This window comes from Emydura macquarii, unplaced genomic scaffold (assembly GCF_026122565.2).
Source record: "Emydura macquarii macquarii isolate MOO-44397 ecotype Brisbane River unplaced genomic scaffold, CSIRO-AGI_Emac_v2 contig_2768, whole genome shotgun sequence".
NCBI lineage: Eukaryota > Metazoa > Chordata > Testudines > Chelidae > Emydura > Emydura macquarii.
Genome location: NW_027132905.1, coordinates 9,601,984 through 9,623,250, shown reverse-complemented (window position 1 = coordinate 9,623,250; position 21,267 = coordinate 9,601,984). Strand labels below are relative to the sequence as shown.

Below are 21,267 nucleotides of genomic sequence, written 5' to 3'. Positions count from 1 at the left end.
AAATTACCAATAATAAGGTCAAAGGTAGGGTCCAGATGTGGGTCTCACAGGAATCCTGCTGTTTAAGTGACCTCTGGGAGTAGATGAGGCCAGATAGAATGCTAAGGTACCTCTGGCAGCATTCGCATCGCTCTCAGTGGAATTGCAAGGCGAAGGGATTGAACCCTAACTTCCTATAATCTGTACCGCAATATCAGTTATGATCATGGCCCTATTGCACTAGAGGCAGGACACCTACCGCACAGAAGTATGCTCTCCCACCCAAAGAACTTATAATCAAAGTCGTGGGGAATGTGAGGCAAATTGGCTCAGCGCCCACAGGAAATTAGGTGGTACCTTCACAAGCTGAGTCATTGTTACTCCGGTGCAGGAGAGACTAGGACACTGATCGCAGGTGTCCAATAAGAACTACAGCATTGTGTATCATCCATACAGCTCCTATTCCGACGACTCAGAGCCTCACAGTTTATACGTCTGCTCAGCTGAATATTTGTCTCTCAGTCAACACCTCCGTGCAAATGCAGACCTTCAAGAATGATCAAAGCTGATTACATAAGACAGTCAAGCTGGGGTTTTTTTTGTAATTCACTTAGCAATACTGCTCTTCATTTTCTAAACAAACAATCCAAAACAAAGACATACGGCTTTATGGTATCACACAGTATGTCTTACAATGTCAACTTCTGTCTGAAGGGCTCCCACTGCTCCATTTTAAACTTACTTTGCTCCTCTTATCTTTCACTTATTTTACCATCTCACTGTACAGTGTGGTCACATTGCCCCCTGCTGGATATTCGTAGGATTGGTGGACACAACAGTGTACTTTTCAAAGAGGATTGCTCATTTTTCAAACATAGTGGGTATTACTTTTCCTGGAAGCTATTACTCAAAGTTTGTCTTCAGGAATGTCAGTTTCACAGCAGCAGCCAGATAGCTTATTCACACTTACAAATGACTGCTTGAGTTAAATTTTCAAATTGCCTGTCTCTCTGCTTAATTCCTTCTTCAGCTGTGGTCTCCCTGGGTGTTTTTTAATCTCTCTCATTACTTTCCCATAGGGACACAGGTGTGGGTGAAGTTAATATTTGTGAGCAGCACCAAAGGAGACAGAAGCCTCCTGTTTACCCACAGAAGAGGTGCTGCCTGGGTGCCAGAAATAGAAGTGTCACATCAGTGAGACTCAGCTTTACCCTCCTCAGTGGGTCAGAAGATAGATTAGCCTTCATGGGACCGACACAGCTACAACAACACTGCCTCGTCTCCATAGTTCATTTATTCCTTGGCCTTCTCTTGCTGGACCTAATAACAGCCCATTCTCCAGACATAGTCCAGTGTATAAACACCTAATTTGCCCCCTCCCTAGGGTTCACCTTTATTAAAAAAGAAATCAGCAGTAGTAGGATATAAAGGTCAGCACAAACCTTTAACTGCTCCTAGAATTCTTTCCTCAGGAAAGCCTCTCTCCCCATACTCAGCTCCCTTATATCTGCATGGGGCAAGAAGCCAGCTGCGGCAGTGAGTCAGCAAAACTCACCTAACTCCTTTAAACAGGACCACCACCTGCTAAGCAGGTGGAAGGAGGGTGGGTTGGGCAAACACTGCCAGCCTGTTGCCATCTCTTTAATTGCAAACTGACCAAATCTGACCTGGCATTGACGAGGCACAAAAGATAAACATGGAATCCTACAAGGCTGTGTTCAGAGTAGAGCTGAACTTTCAGCTACCAGTATGGCTTAAGTGACACTTCAGATACACTGTGCATCTAAGGAAAAGCAATAAGCACTTGAGGACTAAGATCTTGATTAAATGTTAGAAACGTAAACTCAAGTGAATAATCCCTTTCAGACTAATTCAAGTTGTTCAACTGTTTATTGCAACAGACACACAATTTTGCCACAAGCCACACAACTTGCAAGAGTATTATGCTGTCCCCTTTGCTGAAAATGGATGTGCAAATGAAAAATGCAATTGATGTACCCTAGGAGACAATCTCTGGCACAAGAAGTAATGCAGGGAATCTCGAGATACCACCACAAACCAGGAATTAGAAAAAGAAGCCTGTCTTTAAACAGATTTCTGTTGCTGCTGTTCAGAAAAAATGAAGGTCGCTTACCTTTAACCAAAGTTTTTGGAGATGGACTCAGCCTAGTCACTCCTGGGCTGCACCAGCATGTGCATCTCACACCGTGGAATCTTGTCATAGCAATTCCCACTACAGCACTCACATGGCACTCCTACCCCTCCCTCTGCATTCCTGAATGAAGTGAGAGCAAGAAGGCTATACAAGGGGCATGGCTGTAAGCGGACAATGGAAGAAAGTGAGGGCGCCACGCTTCCTTTTATAGCTTTGCCCTCACAACATTGAGGAATGCAGAGGAGAGGCATAGAAAAGGTGCATGAGAGCTCTACCAGCACTGCTAGGAGAGGGTTTCACCATACAAGCTGCACCCACTGGTGTATCATGAGTGGGAAAATGCAGAGGACACCCAAACTAGTGAGCTTTTGAGTAGTTTGCCTGCTTCATAGGACCATAAAACACAAAGAGGCTTCTTTCATATCCCTGACATCTTTTCTCAACCTGTGAGCATTCAGATCTCCACAGCCTCTCATTCCCTTTCCTTTATGTTTTTATACAGGACTATCTGCATCCCCCTTACAAAAGGAGCCTGTTTTTTGTTCCTTTCATCTCTCCTATCAGATGACGCAAGTTTAAGAACTGTGGTTGCACTTGTATAGCACCTTCCAGCTGGGAACTTCCAAACCTGCGTTAATCAGAATGAATGATTTTTAACAGCATCCCGGTAAGGTAAGGTACTTGGTGTCATTTTTTCAAAAGTCCCTAAGTGACTTAGCATCCTAATTCCTATTTTCAGAAGTGACCTAGTCACTAAGGCCCAGTTTCACAAAGGTACGTAGGTGCCTAACTCCAATGTTTAGGCACCTTTGACATGCTCCAAACTACCGCTTAGCTGCTGCCTAACCTCACAGATGCCAAAGTTTCCACTAGTTGGAATTCATAAAGCCCCACAAGCTGTTCAGTGCCCTAACGCAAGGGGTGGCCCTGCCAGCCTTCAAGTGGAATTCTTAAAGTACACAGGAAACACCGATCTTGCCAGCAGGGCCCCGATCCTGTGGGTGTGCGGTAAACATGCCTGCAGGATCAGGCCTCCCTGGGCAGCTGTCCTAAGAACTTGCAGCACTAAGACTAGATCCAGGCTAGGAAGGTTATGTCTGCACTGCAACTGTGAATGGGCTTCCCAGATTGGGTAGAAATCCACACACTAGCTCTGCTCAAACTAACGTGCTAAAAATTGCAGGGTAGAGGGTGGTAGCAAGAGCGGTCAGCTTGCATATAAACCTGCCCAGACACCTTGGCTGCATGCTCTAGCAGCTAGGACCTGTCCTACCCTTCAGCTGTGCTGCTCATTTTTAGTGCACTAGTTCAAGCAAAGCTAGCGTGTGTCTATCTACCAATCTCTTTGCTGCAGTGTAGACGTACCCGAAGAGATGGAGAGGCAGCACCGCACCCACACAACAGACAGCCAGGGGGTGAGTAAGGTGGGAATCTATAGACAAAATACATCTGAGAGAGTCCTGGTAGCAGGGACTTGAAGCCAGAACTCCCACATCACAGCTGAGTGCCCTAACACTGAGCTGTAATCTCACTATATCCTCCCCTACCCTCCAAATATTTATGTAGCCCCTCACCTGAGTTGTGGCATTAAGGACCCCTTCCTTTTCTCTCTTCCATGCTTGCTACCATCAATATTTTGAGTGGTTTCCCCCCTCTCCCCATGCAGGCCAGGTCCTGAGCTCCTTTTCTTGGCAGCTGGTGCCTCCACTCAAACTAACTTTTCACTGTACCAAATACACAGGAGTGCTGAGAAATCAATAACACAACTACTAGCAGGCAAGGACTAGAAAGCCCAGTATACAGATGACAAATAAGGGAAATAAAACAAACCCCGGCAGAACAAAAGACCACTCCAAATATAACAGCATTGAAGAAGGGTGAACGTTATTGGGAACAGGAAACTAGAATCTGGGGAAGGAAAGGGTTAAATAATAACAAACAAATTTCCTACCTCCTAACACCCACAAACTCATCCAACCTCAGCCCCCTCCCTGGCGCCTTCCCAAGGCAGATAGCATGGCTGAGGTTGCGTGGTCTGAGATAGAGTGCTGAGGCACTGGCTGCATAAACAGAAGTTACCTTACTTCTTCCTCAGCACCGGGTGGGGTAGGGTCCTCGCTGACTCCAGCCAGGCCTGCTGGTTTCCCTGGTCTGGAATCCTCAGGGGGTCTCAGCCGACTCTCAGTAGCCTGGGCTGGGTCAGAACTCTCTCTCTCTCTCTCTCTCTCTGCATGCTGGTCACTGCTGCACTAGAGTCTCTAAGTAGTGCTATCACCCTTCAGGGAAAAGGAAATTTAGCAGGGGCTCCCTGAGCTGCACTGAGGGTTTCCACTTCTGAGGTACAAGAAAACCCCAGGACATGCAGGATGATCCTACGCCCATACAACTGGACAGCAGGCAGCGTGTACTGAGAACCTTCAATGGACATCCCAGAACAGAGGTTCAGATTAAAGCTCTAGAGGTTCAATTAAAGCTCCAGGAGCTCCCAAGGGGAAGTTACAGTTAATTATTTATGCAAAATAAAACAGTTCCAAAAGGAAAGATGCACCTCAGAAAAGCCAATAAACCAGGGGTTAAGGCACTCCCCTGGGATATGAGTTCCAGTCCCTGCTCTGAGTCGAAGCAGGGACATAAAGCCAGGTGTCCTACATCCTTTCAACTCACCTACATCCCACAGGAGTACCCTAACCATTGGGCTCTTGACTCTCTCTCTCCTCAGGTGAACTGAAGTTAGACATCTAAATACCTTTGAAGGATTCAGGTTTAGGCCTTGCCTATTTATTCTGTATTTCACTCCTGGCTACCTCAGGCAGCTCCCCGCTCAAGTCGCTGGCTTCTGAGAATCCCTTCCTTAAGCACTGAACTCTCGCCATGCACTGTGTGGGGAGCTTGGACACCTAACTTGGGGCTGAGAATTCCACGGGGTGGCATGGCACTGCTCATTGCAACACTTAAGGGCTAGATCCACAAAGGGATTTAGAAGCCACAACACAGCAGTCTGGTGCCTAACTTGCTGGTGTCTTGCCACCCAGTGGAATCCATACCCGGCATTAGGCACCTAAGCCACCTCTACAAGGTATGGGGAGAGGTAGGCACCTAAGAATAGGAACCACAAAACCCAGAACACTGAGCAGACAGTAAGAAATGCTGAGGAGAGGGGTGAGGCCTAACCCCTTACAGGGAGTTGGGCACCTGTCTCCACTTGGGATTCACAGCCAAGAACCCTCTGCTGGAGCTAAGCACCTAAGCCCTTTCTTACAAAGGGCACGAGGGGTGGTGGCAGAGGAACGGCTCCCTTTCTAACTTTTAGCTCAGTGGTTAAAGCGTTTACCCAGGATGCGGAAGAAGGTTCAGTTCCCCTCTCTGCTGAACGTGGAGAAGGGCCGTGAAACTTGGTTCCCCACCGCCTCCAGGAGGCTGCCTTAACAATCGGGCTATTGAGTATTCTCAGGCAGCGCTCTCTCATCTCTTCTTTTGGGCTCTTCCATTGTGTATGCCCACTTAAACATTCCTGGAGTCCGAAAGAAAGAATGGTTTTATAGCCTAGTGGTTAGGGCTCTCAGCTGGGAGACGGAAGAGCCAGATCCCAGTCCCCCTGCTCAAGGCATGTTTAACTATTTGTAGCGTATGGAAAAAGCTTCAGTGAGAGAGAGAAAGAAAGACATAAGCCAGTGGTTAAAACACTAGCATGGGAGAGGGAAGACCCAGGTTCAAATCCCTTCTCCAGAGAAGGAAACTGAATCTGTGTCTCCCATATGCAGCATAATGTTGCTACCACCACCTCCTGCATGTGAATTTAGGTGTGCTCTGCAAACACCTACCAGCTCAGGCCTCACAGTCAACAGAGGTAAGGGAAATATCTAGTTGGAGGAGTCTGCTGGGCCTTAGGCGGGCAACAGGCATCTAGGTGCCTAGAGTGAGGCAATTGTACACATAATCACTGGCAGATTCAGCACCTACAGTATTAGGTGGCAGCTGAGAAGGGGTCTGATGATTTCATTGGCACATATACGTTGGACTTAGGCACCTGTAAGGGCAGTTAGACACTTAAGTCCTTTTGTGGATCTAGCCTTAGACACTTCTGAAATTTTACCCAGAATCACCCTTTTATAGATGGGGAAACTGATGAACAGGGAGCACAAGTCCTTTGTCCTGGGACAGGCAGCAGTAAGTGGGAGAGGCAAAAATAGAACTCAAAGAAATCCTGCTAATTCTCCTGCTGTCACTCCTAAACAACATTGCTTCTCCATTTGAAACTGTGAATTTAGACTATTACTGTAAAAGTATAGCCACAATCACTGTAATTCCATACCCTTGGCAGAATTAGTTGATAAAAAATGAGTATCACTATTTTGACCAGCACAGGAAAGTAAAATATATTCCCCTAATTAATGTAATAGGAGTTCAAAACAATCTCACCATCCTTAGTACCCCTGTACATTTGAATACAAGTTCTTGTCCTACTGATTTTCCATAAATGGCTAATAATATGCAGTTCAGCATTGTTTACAGAATTGTTATAACATTTGCTGATTAGATCATGCTTCAATTTAATCTATTAAATTAAACCAAGAGTGCTCCCCCATCAGAACAATTTTTATAAAGTTAGGAAATTGCTAAGATAAGTAATTATCAGTGTTAATTTAACAAGGCAATAGACCTTGTAATTAAAAATAAGTTTAAGGAGGATTCTAAGTGATTTTGATAATGATTTAAGGGCCAATTATAGAAAAGATCTCATTCTCCCCTTCCTAATTAAATATTGGGAACAGTGCAAAGGGGAAGATCTGAAATTAACCATTTTTATTATATTGAGGGCATTTACATACTATATTTAGATCAGTAAAGTTTGATAGAAAATGATATTATTGAATCCTTAATGAACACTGTTTTACAAGAAAAAAATTGTAATCTAAAGGCTGCTCCAACTTCTGCTCTTTGTAATAGCCCAGTAGAAGAATTACTCTATCAAGAGTTCCCAGAGTATACTCCAGGCTTCAAGATGCTCCCTCACACCTCATGTGTGACTCATGTAGCATCCCATAAACCAAAGATTTCACCCACACTAGCAATACAAAAGAGTGATCTCAGTGCAGGTCAAAGCTTAATACTGAGATTGCATTTGTATGATTGTAAATTTGCTAGATGCTAATAACTAACGGAAACCTCTTTAAGGTGACAGGGTACTTGTACAGACGGTAAAGGGAAACTTCCACTCACCAGTACCTCAGCACTTTTAAGAACAGAAGAGGATTAGCTGTAATTGGGAATTAAAACTGTTATCCCTAAAGGGCAATAGGGAAGCCTTAAAGCCTGGTCTAAAAGGCACCTGGAACCAAGGTAATTATTGTATTTGGAGTTTTATTTGTAATAATCTATCTTGTAAACCTTCATGGAAGCAAAATCTGGTTCTCAGCATCATGACCACATTGCCATAGTATCTGCAGGATCCTCTATCCATTGATAAGAATCCCATTCAGGACTTAAAATACATGGGAAACACAGTTCACCCTCCTCCGCTAAAGGCAGAGGGTGAGCTCTCCCTAGGTTTGGGGAAGCAACACCACCACCTCCTCTTCCCTCACCACCTCGTATCTGAGCCCAGGGCAACATTTTCAGAAGTGGCCATTAATTCACTGATAGAAATTGATGCCTGAACTTGCGGGTGCTCAGTATGAGACACCTTCAAAGGTTTTAATGGGAACTTCTGAAAATCAGGCCCAAGATGCCACAGTTGGGCACCAAAAACCAGATGCACTTTTGAAAATGTTGACCTGTTTCCTGCAGTTTGGCTTACTTCTCCAGTATTGCTCAGGAAATGGACTGCATATCTGGACATTGACCCCAGATCTGTAGAGCCCCAGTCCAGTGCCTGAGCCGTAAATTTATCCTTCTTCCCAGTCTGTCTCTCTCTGACAATTTTTGTTATGCTTTAACTCACTGGAAACATTAAATTTTTCATCTTACTGCAAATGAATTTCCTATAACTCAACCCATCCCCCTCAGATAAATCATTCTTTTCACTGCCTGCAGCTGAGCAGTAGCCAAGGCCAAGTGACTTAGCTGAATAATACGCACGGTACTAAATGGAAATTAAACTACAAATATTTCAAAATACCTGATTTCTAATAAGTAATTACAGTGAAATTTATCACTTGTTTAAACTCTTCTATTATCTTTCCTCATTTCATAAAATCAAACCACGCACAAGAACCTGCATAAATAAAGCTTCAACTCTCATCTTGAAAAGTTTAATCACAAAACTTTTCTGGAATTTTATTCCTTTTATCAGAATACTAATAGAAGTCATAATTCACCTTAATAGAAAAAAGTTTCCTTTCTTCAGAGGAAGAATTCATCAAGACATCTTCTGTAGGTAAGATTTCTAACAAATTTGCTTGTTTCTTCCTGTACATTTGATCTCAGTACTTTATGAATTTTTGTCTCTTACTAAATTTCCAGCTGGCAAATTCAATTAAGCAAAACCAGAAAGCAACAGTTCCATCCTGCTTACCTCATGACAGAGGATGGTATGTGCCCTACTCTTGAGATGGTGAGTTGGATTATATTAAACTTTTCCTCTTTTTTTGGAGCTATGTTATCAGCCCATCAACAGGCAAACACCAGCCAGGTGTGTCCTTATCCCATTAAAGTAACAGTCCAGGCAACATTGCAGTTGACATACAAAATTCCTTAATGGGGGAGAGCTTCTGCCTACATTTCAGATCTTTTTTCACTACAGAGGTGGATGTTGTCTTTTTACACCCTGAGGATAAGGAAAGTACTGCAACAAGTACTGCAGAAGGCACAGTCATTGTCTAGCTCTGAAATTAAAGTTAATAAAAATTGTCATCTCACAGTTTCTCTCTTTTATTCAGTACACCACCCCTTTCCCACTTCTACCTCTTCCTTTATATGGTTACAATGAAATGGAATATTCGTGCTGTCTGGGACATTCTCTGGAGAATTCACTCTTTGAATTCACTCTTCCAAAGCCCACGTTTTGGGACACAAACTAACACAACTGGTGCCAGTTGTTGTCAGTTGGAGAGTTGAAGTGATGGCAATCCCCTAATTGGTTTGTAATTTGTAGGATATCAATATTACCTGATTATAATTAGAATTAGTTTTGGTATATGCACCCACCTAATGCCTGACAGCCACACAAACAAGGGAGAACTTTCTGACACACTTCAGCAGTTGTCTAATCTTATATTTTCAAACTTCTCTCTTGGGACAGCAGGCTAAAGCATTTATCAGTTTTATGAGGCATATTCACCCCCAGTACATAACGCATTAAAAATCTGAAAATGAATGTCTCCAGTGATTGCCCAAAATAAAACCCAACAGTTTATGTTATTTAAAAAACTTCAAGGATTTCACATCCATGTTAATTTCTTGTGAATTTAAAACAGGCAAATAAGCATCCCTTAAGTACCATATCAAGTATCATATTAAGTACCAGGAGTCTGATTTAAAAGTTTCTTTAAATATTTGCATAAAAGAGTCAAAGACGAAAACTGTATATTACAGTCAGAACTATATTCACAGAAAGGAGCAGCACTTTTTGTCAATACTTATGCTCATCTCTGGGCTGGGAGAGCCATGCTCTCTCTGTGTAGCTGGCTCCATTGAGGCTAGGATGATTTACTCTTCCCATGGCTAAGTCTAGGATCAAAGGGGTTCCTAAACCTTAAAAATGGGGGCCATAGGAAGGAGGATGGGTGAGTTGATGTCAGCCGACAGACACCAAAACTGACTGAGGATATGTCCATACTATGGAGACTACACTGGCATAGCAATGGTGCTGTAACTATGCTGGTATAAGTCCCTTGCTATAACAGACCAGTGTTTCTCAAACTGAGGGGTCCTGACCCAAAAGGCTATTGGAGGGGAGTCACTAGAGCAGTGGTTGCTAACTGGACGCCCAGCTCTAAAGGCAGTGCTACTGCCAGCAGCAGCATAGAAATAAGAGTGGCCTGGTATGGGTGGGGGTCAGCACAGCCTGAAATATTTTCAAAGGGGAGCCCAGCAAAAAAAAGTTTGAGAACCCCAGCTACAGACACAGTTTACACCCACAGAAGGATTGTTCTGTAGCAGGATTGGCCAAACATCCTGACTGCCCTGAGATCCTCACTGGGCAGAATCCTCTAGCTCCACCTCTCTGCTGCAGGACAGAAGCTCAGAGCTCCCCACCTCAGTCTGGTAGGGAGCATTGACAGCTCCACAAGCTGCACTCCAGCTGTAAAAGAGCCACACACAGCTCACAAGCCACAGTTTGGCCATCCAGGCTGTAGTAACACCACCTCCCTGAGCAACAGCAGCTAGGCTGACAGAAGCACTCTCCTATAGACTTACTTGGATCTACGCAGGGGGTTAAGCTAGTATAGCTATGTCACTCAGTGGTGAGGATTTTTCACAGGGCATGTCAACCTACATTTTAAGTAGAGCCTAGGGTCTAAGATCAAGCCTGCTGGGGCACAGCATATTCTCTCTCCCAACTCAGCAATGGAAGAAATTGGACCAACTGAGCTACAGTTAGAAGGGCTTAGATGAGGAAATATGAATAGCATTCCTGTTAACCCATTTTCCTAAATGCTGTGTTCCCTTAGGCAATAAAATGCTTTGTTCTAACCCTGCCCTTTTTGTCACTTTAAAATCAGATCTCCCAAGTGAAAGGGCTTATAGGTGCCAAATGCAGTTTAGCCTGTCTTGTTAATATGGATGGAGGGCTGTAGCACAGATCTAATTTAACAGTGGATGGACTGCATAGTTCCACCTACAGTGAAGGCAGCCAGGCCTGTAACATGAGGGATGCACGCAGGAGGGACTGAAAAGGAATCGAAGGTGTAGTTTACACAGGAACACGTACTTGATCCTTCACACTTGAAGGATCATTGATGAATCAGTTACCTCAGGCAGACATTGTAAATCTTGGTCTGTCAGCTGACCAGAGTGCATAATAATTCATTTAGGATGACTACCACTTTTTTTGTTAAATTAACAAACAACCCCAGAAAACCCACCAAATACCTTATATGCAAACTTTTGGCTTTCAAGGTGTAGCTCTTAAGACACAAGGGAAGGAACAATCATGAGGCTGAGAATGTTGGGGGGGAGGATGGCGGAGGGGAAGAGAGAACTACTTTTTATTGACAGAATTTGAAATTGACCAAATTTTCTTGAAAGTCAGTAGAAGATTCAAGTTTTACTCACTTTATGTGCTGAACAGCTAGGGCACATACACTACATTTTGTACATAAAACAGAGAAGGTACATTCATACTTTAAATGCCAAACCAAAAAGCAATCTTACCTATAACATCACCTGTCAAAATGAGGAAGGCACTTTTTTTTTTTTTTAGGGGGGGGGGGGGGGCAACAAATAAGATAGTGTTGCCACAAGTGCTATGGTTTTAATCATTTTCATTTCATGACACCACTCTTTGTCTCTTAAGGACAAGGGATCTCTGGTTATTTTGCCATCTCATTCTCTCCAGATAGCATTTGCTACAATACAGGCAAAAAAATACATATCTTGTACTAGGATATTGTTTTTTCAGCCCTTCTGAGTGAGGAATAATTATAGTAGATCTAATTAAATCTATGGTTTACCACTGAAGTGGAGAACTATACTTCACAGAACTGACGATGACGCTAATGGAAGGAGAAAGTAATCCATCCATAAACTCCACAAACAGATATAAACAAAACAAAAATAAGTGTATTTTATTACTATTTCAGTACAGATTTATCATATCAGTGTTATGGCTTGGACCCTTGCCGCTCCCCCTCCGCTCAATTCTGTAAACTATAGTCAAAATGGGTTTAAATAACCCATCTGAATGATTTTTCTAATGCATTATTCTTTTAAATTTCTATTGGGAACAATTAGCATAATGATACTGCACAAAATAACACTTATTGAAAATCTGACTCCTTCACCAAACTGGGTTGAGATGAATGGCAGCTGAGGTGCTGGGAAGTGCAAATGTTTTGTTACATCGTACCATGTCTCTTAAGAAGGAACTCCTGCAATACAAGATCACTGTGAAATAATTAAACACTTTGCTATGAGTATACTGATTGCATTTTAACAATGTTTATAGTAGAAATGTTTATCCCATCAACTGGGTAATATTCTGAGCTCAAAAGCTGGCAGGTAAAAGTCCTTTCCAGCAACCACAGCAATCCGGAAGCAATTTTGTATGGAAACAGTTTTCCTCCTGATCTTGTCCCTAGGGATAAGTATTTTGCTTTACTGAAGATCTTGCGGAGACCTGGTATTCAGAATTATACATGTGGGAAATAGTTATATTAACACCTTTGAAAATTACCCTGTTACGCATTGTTAGCTGTGCAACATGTGTAAAAACCAATAAAAGATTTTAAAAAGGTCTTTTCGGTTTTTATAGTTTAAACTACAAGCCTTGCTACCTACTTTGTGTCCCATTTAACAGAGGGAATATAACCATATAAAGGGTTCTATATGGGGTGAATCCACACAATGAATGGCAAAACAACTGTTATGACTGTCAAAAGATAGTTTGCAATGTTGTGTTCAATTCTAAACAGAAGATAAATTATTCACTGTTGGAATATGCTGCTTGACATGAAAATATTCAAACTGATCAAGTTTTTATAAAAACAAGCTTATATTCTCCCCATTTATTTTAAAAACATTATTCAAAATATTAAGTGATTCAAGTTCAAATATGATAAAAATTACTGGAAGAAAACAGTTCTGGCATTTTGTCTGTGCTTCACTTTCTTGTGGTTATCAAAAGCAAGCCTGTAAATGGAGGAATTTAGAAGATGAACTATTTCACCCGTAACATATCATGCCATTACAAATCTTCTCATGCTAACATCTGCAACATTTTGACTTTTCGAAATAGTGCATTACCACTTGAATACCAAGTCATTAATTGTGGTTCTTATTCACCGTTATTTACAAATTTTTCAGTTCTGAAAATTAAAACAATGTACAAAAAGGAAAACTATGAAATTGTACATTTTACAACTCATGGGAAAAAAAACAATTCCACTACGCAGGACAACATAGAAAACCAAACATACCAATAACTTGCTGTACACGTAATTCATGTGTAAAATTAACTTTGACAAAATTAAAGAAAGGTGCAGTGCTGTCCACAGATTGTGGCAACCCATACACTTTTAATTTCTAACCCCTTTCCCCCACCCATTACTTGGGTTAGAATAGTATCAAAATAAAACACTCTTGTATTCCCAGACCTAACATGTTTGTAGTACACAGAAACCACATGATTGCATAACAACTGTCTCAAAATTCAGGGGGAATTTTTGTTGCACTTGCCTGCTAACTTTAGGTATATTTTATAAATAATTATACCATGAAGCTAATTCACTATCTTAAAAAGATTAATGAAGTTTCCATAAGCATAATTACAGAGAAAATCTTGGGCAATCAAGCAGCAGCAATACTTTCATACAAACCTGGGATATTCCAAAGAAATGCAAAATATATAACTTGAAATCAAGTCATGCTTGGTACGTAATTATTTTTAAATGCTTTACTGCATGAAGCATCTAGAGAACACTATCAACATAAAGTCTGTCACATTAGGTAGCCTGACTAACATGAAAAGAGTGAGTTATTTTTTTAACTATCTAGATGAAAGTTTTGCAGCACTAAGCAATCTATACATAGAAAAAAATATTTTTAAACTGTATAAGATAGCAGAATTTATGACCCATATAAGTGATTAGCAGAAAGAGACCATTAATTTGATTCAGTGATGGCAGACTAAATTTATTAGGATATAAAATGTTTTATATGCCCACATTTTTATACTAGCATTGTTGGCACTGCTCAAGACAGAAGAAAAGGATGCACAAAAATAAAATAAAGGAAAAAATAAGTGAAAAAAGAAACTAGTTATTTAATCTAGTTTCTGTACATGTGATTTGAAACTCGACTGTCGACAAAGATGTAAATGCTAATATTATATACCCTTTGTCTTACATGAGCTTTAAACTCAAATCCATCCAGGCAAGAGAAATTCTCATTTCACAACAGACTGTTTATGGAAGACAATGCACAACATAATATAAAAAGTCAAGCAAAGAAAATGACTAATTCAGCAAATTGGTGCTTTTAAAAAATGTAATCATTGGTAATCTTCAGTGAAGGCATTGCTTCATTAACATTTTGATCTAAACGATGATATTCCACTGTTCTAGAGCAAAGACCATCACGCCACCTTCGGCTCTGGACCAACAAGAAGATCTGGAAGAAAACACAACCAATTTTGATACGGATGAAATAAAAATGTGATGAAATGATTTCTCTGTCAGCGAACGTAACAGCTACATTTGTAATCATGCAGCCCCATCCAGAGCTACTCACATGACAGTTGCTAGCACTGTGAATTTTAGCAATCTGGACTTTCCATGTACTCCTCCCCAGCACTAATCCATTCACTGTTAACCCAGCTCTTGTCCACACAAAGACTTCTCCCACAATCTCTCTAGCACAGGTGCAACTCCATAATGGCAAAAGCATTAGTATTAACAGCATACAAGTTTTTAGCACAGTCAGAATTAGGTAATGTTGGTAAAAATCTTCAGCTGATCTACCGTGGAACTTCCACTGTTGTTACTGCCAGTGGAACTACTGGACCAAAGGTGGGAGAATGCTGAAAAGTCTCATTTCAACACTAGAGTATTTTCTGCTGCTAAACTTCAGCAATGAAGGAGAATGCAGTGGTAACCCAATCAAAGTCTGCATATTCTCAGCATCAAGCTGTAGTCATGAGAGTTGTGAAGAAAAGAAATCCCCATGTTTCTATGCTGACACAGGAGACAACAAAGATAAAATTTTCAACAGCGCCTACCGATTTAAGTCCTTAGTCCAAGTTCTACTTTCAAAAGTGTCACAGGCGCTTTTGAAAATTTTACCCATAATCAGCAATGCAGTTGTTTTTGGCATAATATGGTGTTCTAAGCCAGCCATGTTAGTTTCAGATTTATTAAAATATACGCCCAAATAAAGTTTGCTGAAGGCATAAAGAAAAAAGCAGGGAAGGAGAAACATATTTAAACTTCTCAGAGAATTAAATTAAGAAAATAGCCCATGTTTCATTTCTAAATTGTGTGTGTCATGTCACATTATCTGTAGGTTCTGAAATAAAACAATGCTGATTATAATGGAGAAAAATATTTCAGTGGTGGTCTGATTTCATTATCAATTATCTACAGTCAGAGATGTACTCCCATATATTTGTTAGAACTGCAAACAAAAGTAGCTCAACGTGCTAATTATCAAGTTGTAATAGGAGAAGGTTAAATTCTAGGCATATCTACAGTTTAAAGGTGTTTCAAATTGTAAGCATTATCACTATCTCAGGAACGTTCTCATTTTACTGAAGATTAATTTATCCTTAAATTGAGGTTTATAATCCTGTGCAGACCCAAAATTAGTTCATCAATCACCTTCATTCAAATTTGCCTTGTTTTATTTCTAGAAATCATATATTCCATCATAGCATATTACTGAACTGATTGATTCCTGATCTTATCATTTAATTAATTTTTCCAACCTAAAATGTTTGTAGTTCCAAATTAGCTTTCTTCTTTGTACAGATGAACAAAGATATTAATGATCTGCATAGTAAGATCACAAAACAGAATACTGTTTGTAAGTGTACTTAGACCATTAGCACAACTAAGTAGTTCTTTAATAAAAAAAGTTTCAGTGTTTCAAAGCAAAACTACTTTGAAATATTAAAATGGAAATTTTCCCCTCTTGCTTTCATAGTATACCTACCTTCCTCTTATTATGATATGTGATATAAACAACAGCTACTAAGAAGGCAATAATAACCAGATGGAAAAAGAAATGGCTGTCTTCTTCTTCCAATCCCGAGACAGAGTCCTTTATCTTGGCATCAAGGGATTTCATGTGCTCATTATAACTGCCAAAACTATCAGTCTCCTCATCTTCTCGCAAATCTAGAAGATCTGTATTATATCTGGAATTGGATGTCATCTCATAATGGCCATAGTCATCGCGCTCATCAGGCTCCATAGTTTCTTTTGCTGTTGGTGGTGAACTATTCAGTGTGTCTTTGAAGTCTGTTAGGAGATCTTCCTCAATTTTAGTATCTTCAGAAGCATCCACATCCATTTGTGAAATGGGGCTAACAGATGTGGAATGAGTTGCAACAGATGTGGCTGGGTCATCCTTCACAGTAGCTGGTCTAAGTGTGACAATATTATCAACTTTAAGAGTTAAGGTCATCTCTTTTTTTGTTGCAGTTGTCGAACTGTGTTGACTGGCTGTTGAAATCTGAGATGTATTTAACATTTCACTGTCATTTTTAGAAACACTCATCCCTGGAGAGTGTTGCCCTGGAGAAGGGAGAAAAGTCATTACTCTATATTTGTTGTACAAACATTACTCATTATGTCTCTTGATTTGTTTTACAACAAGGAAGTCATACCACAATGGACTATGCCCATTTTTTAGTGCAACCATTCTATGAATTTTAAAGCCAGAATATACAATTCTGCCATTTCACAACTGAGAAAAATGGAACAAGGGATCACAAACTGTGCTACACTAGTATGTTAAACTGTTTAAATGACTTGAGACATGGGTTTTGGTTACTATGCCTTGTTTTACAATGGTAAAAGTTCTCATTACAAGAATTGCGTCAATTCCAAAATGTATGAACCTCAAGATTTAAAAAGATATCACACCATAAATGTCAAGCCCCTGTAACTGAAGTTCATTATATTTTCTAATACCATATTCACACCTCTTCTGAAGAACTTCTAGTACATTTGTAGTTGGATGGCGTTGATTAATGCAACAACCTAGTAGGCAAATTAAACCCTTCCAATCTGCCATAGCGCACACACTTGTTAGCAAAGAAAAGGTAGATGCATTTACAAATTCACTCTGGACTGATATTTAGAATAGAAGATCTCAATATTAAATTAAGTTTTAAAATAGTTTCAAATATTTACTTTCAAAGAACCAAAAAAACCAGTCTATCAACCTCAGAAGCTGCTTTTCACCTCTAAATAAAAAGCTGATTTAGTTTCAGAAACTCATTTTAAAAGACCTACATGAATCAAGAGAAACCAGGAATCTGAAAGTTTAGCCTGACATTTTACCTGAAAAATCAAACTGTTCTTTCCACCTCACCCACTTGTGTAAATTACTGAACTATCAACACTAAACTTTGAATGTCCTTATTTTCAGTTTGTGTCACAACATTGAACATGAAATGCAAAGCAAGAAAGTGCTTTGAAAGGTGTTCTTATGGTGTCAATGTTTGGTTTTTAAAAAAAAAAAAAAAAGAAAAAAAAAAAACGTACCTACAGAAACGTCAGGGTATTTGACGTGCCCCAGCTGCTTAGAAGACAGTAGTAGTCTTTGGAGAACTTCTGGAATATGACATTAAAGCTTGAGGATGAAACCTAAGATGCACTGGGCATCCTATTCCCAGTCACCTAGGGGCCAAGAAAATCGCAACTCAGATTTCAGCCTGCACCTATAGTGTTATTTTCCAGGTCGTCTAAGATTGCATAAGTCCTACACAAGAAAAGATGCAGTATTTCTAAAAGCTAGAACAAGAAAAAAGACCAACAGGAGACAGCTAATTACATCAAAAAGACATGTTTTGGCTGTGTTTGCCTTTGAGTGTTATAATTAAACAAACTAACCAGACAGGCCAATTTGTGTGCAAACCTATGTTTACTATCAAACTAGCTGCAATACAAGTAATATATTCCCACTTGTCTATGTAAGCATTCTATACTTCTACATTCCCCATCTTATTTTTATAGATGAGAGTTCAAACCACCTAGATGCCAAGAATTTCAAAATAAAAGATTAATATAATTATGAACTCTTATAGTGCTATAACCAGAGAATTCCACATCAGAGTCAAGTTACATGATTTTAAAATGCATTACCACACAAGTTTTATATTTCATCACTGTCCTAAAGTTTGAATTTTTTTTTAATTTCTGTTATATTTTTATAGACATTATTATGTGGTTAACTAGATCTGACCTGTTTGCCAGTTTAAATCCAAAGCATTTTAGAAATTGATATCCGTATTATTTTGTAAATGAACCACATTGTTTGGCCGCAGTGGCAAACAGTATTTTAATTCAACTTTGATATAGAGTTTCATTAGAAGAATCACTTGTCTCAGTTCAGCATAACTGCACATTTCCCCTCAGTGGTCCAGCAAAGGCATCCTCTCAGGCTTCCAGTTCCCAGACGTTGTCTTTCTTGGGTGAAGACCCACATCTTACTCCTTTCTGACCGGGTATTTCCAGGCTGCACAGTTCCCTACCTTCACTGTGTTACTCCCAGAGTCTGCTTGCTTACTCTTGAGAGATTGATAACAGAGTGATTGTCATCAGTTATAAGTTATCACACAATTCTTTTTATACAAGAATATTTTATTCTTAAGGTAGAAAGCACTATAGAGAAAACACTACAAACAGTAAGAGAACTTGCAAGCATACTAAGAAGCTTACCAGCCATCACCTCAACTCTAACAGGTTCTGGCAGGTGCAGTCCTTCAATACATCACACTAGGGTTTTTCTTTGTGGTCACAAATTCATCAGAGCTTCTGCTCAGAACAAGCACACTCATAACATGATTAGTCCACCTTTATACAGTTCAGGGGGCTTTGATCTGGAGTTTCCGGAAGCAGACAATTAGTTCACAAAGGTCTCACTCCCGAAGGCATAACTTCAAGAGGTTGGCTTAGGAGGAGAGAATTTGCATTCCACTCACCCCCACATACTTCCCAGGAAATCCACCTCATATGTATTGTTCCAAAAAGAACTTTGAAGTTCCTAATACCTTCCAGAGATTGCATTAATTTTGTCTTCCTACTAAAGAAGTTCCCTATAATTGCACAGTACAACATAAAAATGTACACTTTAATACAATTAACTCCAAAAGATATTAAACTAATTCAATAAGGTTTAATTTAATTTAATAAAGTTAATTCAGGATATTGCAAGAAATGGTCAGCATGTGACACCACTGTCTTCCATCTAAAGTATAGAACTTAGCGTTCTTCTTGATTTATGCTAACTCATAACATTTCTCTATGAAGTATTTGCTTAAATTCTGAACGCTATCTGGAAGTTCAGCAAAAAATGATGAAAAAGATTACACATAGAAGAAATGAAGAATTAATCTATTAATAAATGTAATTTACAGCCACAGAATCACAATTCACCTAAAAAAATATGGCTTTTATAGGGCTCCCTTTTCCCATTTCATAAATGTTTGCCAGTGAAAAAGGAAAATTGTTTTTTTCATCTTGAATTCCTCGTGCCCCACAATCACAAGAGGGTTTTTTCCCCACTCTCTTGTAAGTGATCGGGGGGGAACGACACGACGACAGCCCCTAGTCCTGGGTTAGGACATATGACTGCATCTTCTGCACCTTTCTCATTTTAAAGAACGTTTTTCTGTCCCTTGTTGCTCATCTTTCACACAAACAATGGAGGAAACGGACTATACACAAACGCAGAAGTTAGTGGTCATGGGATATGCTGGGCAGCAAAATCTGGGAAGTAACCTCACCAGATGGAGGAGAAGGAAGTGTCTCCTCAAACTAAACATTTCCCCGTTAACAGAATGGGGTCCCCTCTACACCGCCTCCCCCCCGAGCCCTCCTTTTCTCCTAAGGTCGCTTCCGAAAGACCTGCTTACCCACCACAGCCCTCCCAGGCATCTTCTTCCGATTCTCTCTGCCCCGACACCGGCGCCCCTCCCTGCCTCAGTTTCCCCCATTCACACCGCCAGCCCACGCCCAGGCAGCGCCCTCCCCATGTCCTTTCCACGGCTCCCTGGTAACGCCCCCCGTACTCACCATCGACCGGCCAGCTGCAGGCCGGCCAGGCCAAACCAACAAGCAGCAGCAGGAGAAAAAGGCCCGGCTGGGACACCTCTCCCTCAGCTCCCCCTAGTCTCTCCCTGGCGGCAGCCATCTTTGCAAGTACGGTGACGGAATCGGAAATTTCGGAGTCGGAATACTGACGTGTAGACCCCGCCTATCGTTGCTAGGATATGACGTTTCCCGGAAATGACGTATACTCTACTCACCCCTCCCCCCGCTCCCTAGGCGCTCAAACCAATCGCCTCCGCCTCATAACAGAGCGAAGGAAGGGGCGGGGCGGCGCGGTGTGGCGTGGCGCATGGTAAGGTTACTGCGCACGCGGAGTAGAGGGCGCCGCAATCCCGCATGCGCTTGTTTGTTGTGGGGGGGCGGGAAAAAGACTCCAGTCCAACTGCTGCTAGGAGCCGCACTGCGCATGTGTGGACAGGGCGGTTAGGGTCTCTCACAGCTTGGACCGCCACGGACGGCGATGGAGGGGCGCGCGGCACACCTTTGGGGATTGTGGCGGGCCCAGGGCACTCCTGTCGGGGAGGGAGGCCCATAGCAGGCATGTGGGCATCCCCCTGACGGCGCCGGCCCTTGGCTCCTCCCCTCTACCCTAACCTAGGGTGTGTGACAGGCGAGCCCGCCGCCAGTGCCTGCCGCCCTCCTCCCCCCAGGAGCCAGGATGATTTCCGGGCCCTGCGCAGCCCAAGAGCGGTTTTAGTGCCCATGCTGCTGGCCTGGGAACTGGACCTCACGCTCCATGACGCGTGTAAACGTAAACGCCCGCAGCGCCCGAGGCGGCTGGAGCATAGTTCAGTGCGGCCTGGAGAGGCTCCTTTCACCAGCTCACAAGAGGGGCACTGAGAGTGCTGGAGCAGTGACATTGACAAGTTTTCTGTGCTTCTAGCCAGGGAGGGAGGCTGCCACCGGGCAAGAAGTGGTCAGTTGGTGGCTACCTCCCAGCTGGGAGTGGTGACTGGGTGGGAAGCAGAGACTGCTGCCCACTGCCCCCAGCTTCCCCTTCACTCTGTTTTTCCCTGGGTAGGCACTGCCTGCATCTCGCATAGCCCCAGAGTACACATACCACAGGTTGAGAAACTATGATTTAAAGTACTATGCCACTGCTCATCAGAACATGTAAGAGAGGATATTAAGGTTCTCCCTCACCCAGGGGAAGCCAAGCAGGACACCAGCAGAGCACATAGGTATATTTGGATCACA

At 41.6% G+C, this 21,267-nt stretch overlaps 1 protein-coding gene across 1 annotated transcript; it reads right to left on the bottom strand.

Moving 5' to 3' along the window:
• Positions 1 to 11,511: 11,511 nt before the first annotated feature.
• Positions 11,512 to 20,210, bottom strand: CUNH5orf15 (chromosome unknown C5orf15 homolog). Its single transcript, XM_067566688.1, has 3 exons — positions 20,035 to 20,210; positions 15,944 to 16,527; positions 11,512 to 14,404 (listed from the first exon to the last, which is right to left on the bottom strand). Exons 1-3 carry the CDS (start codon positions 20,150 to 20,152, stop codon positions 14,273 to 14,275), a joined length of 834 nt encoding a protein of 277 aa, XP_067422789.1. The 5' UTR covers positions 20,153 to 20,210; the 3' UTR covers positions 11,512 to 14,272.
• Positions 20,211 to 21,267: the final 1,057 nt, after the last annotated feature.

Coding starts and splice junctions, on each gene's coding strand:
- CUNH5orf15 (XM_067566688.1), bottom strand. CDS start 20,152: ATGGCTGCCGCCAGGGAGAGACTAGGGGGAGCTGAGGGAGAGGTGTCC. Junction 16,528..20,034: donor CTGCAGCTGGCCGGTCGATG/GTGAGTACGGGG, acceptor TCCCTTCTCCAG/GGCAACACTCTCCAGGGATG. Junction 14,405..15,943: donor CATATCATAATAAGAGGAAG/GTAGGTATACTA, acceptor GTTTTCTTCCAG/ATCTTCTTGTTGGTCCAGAG.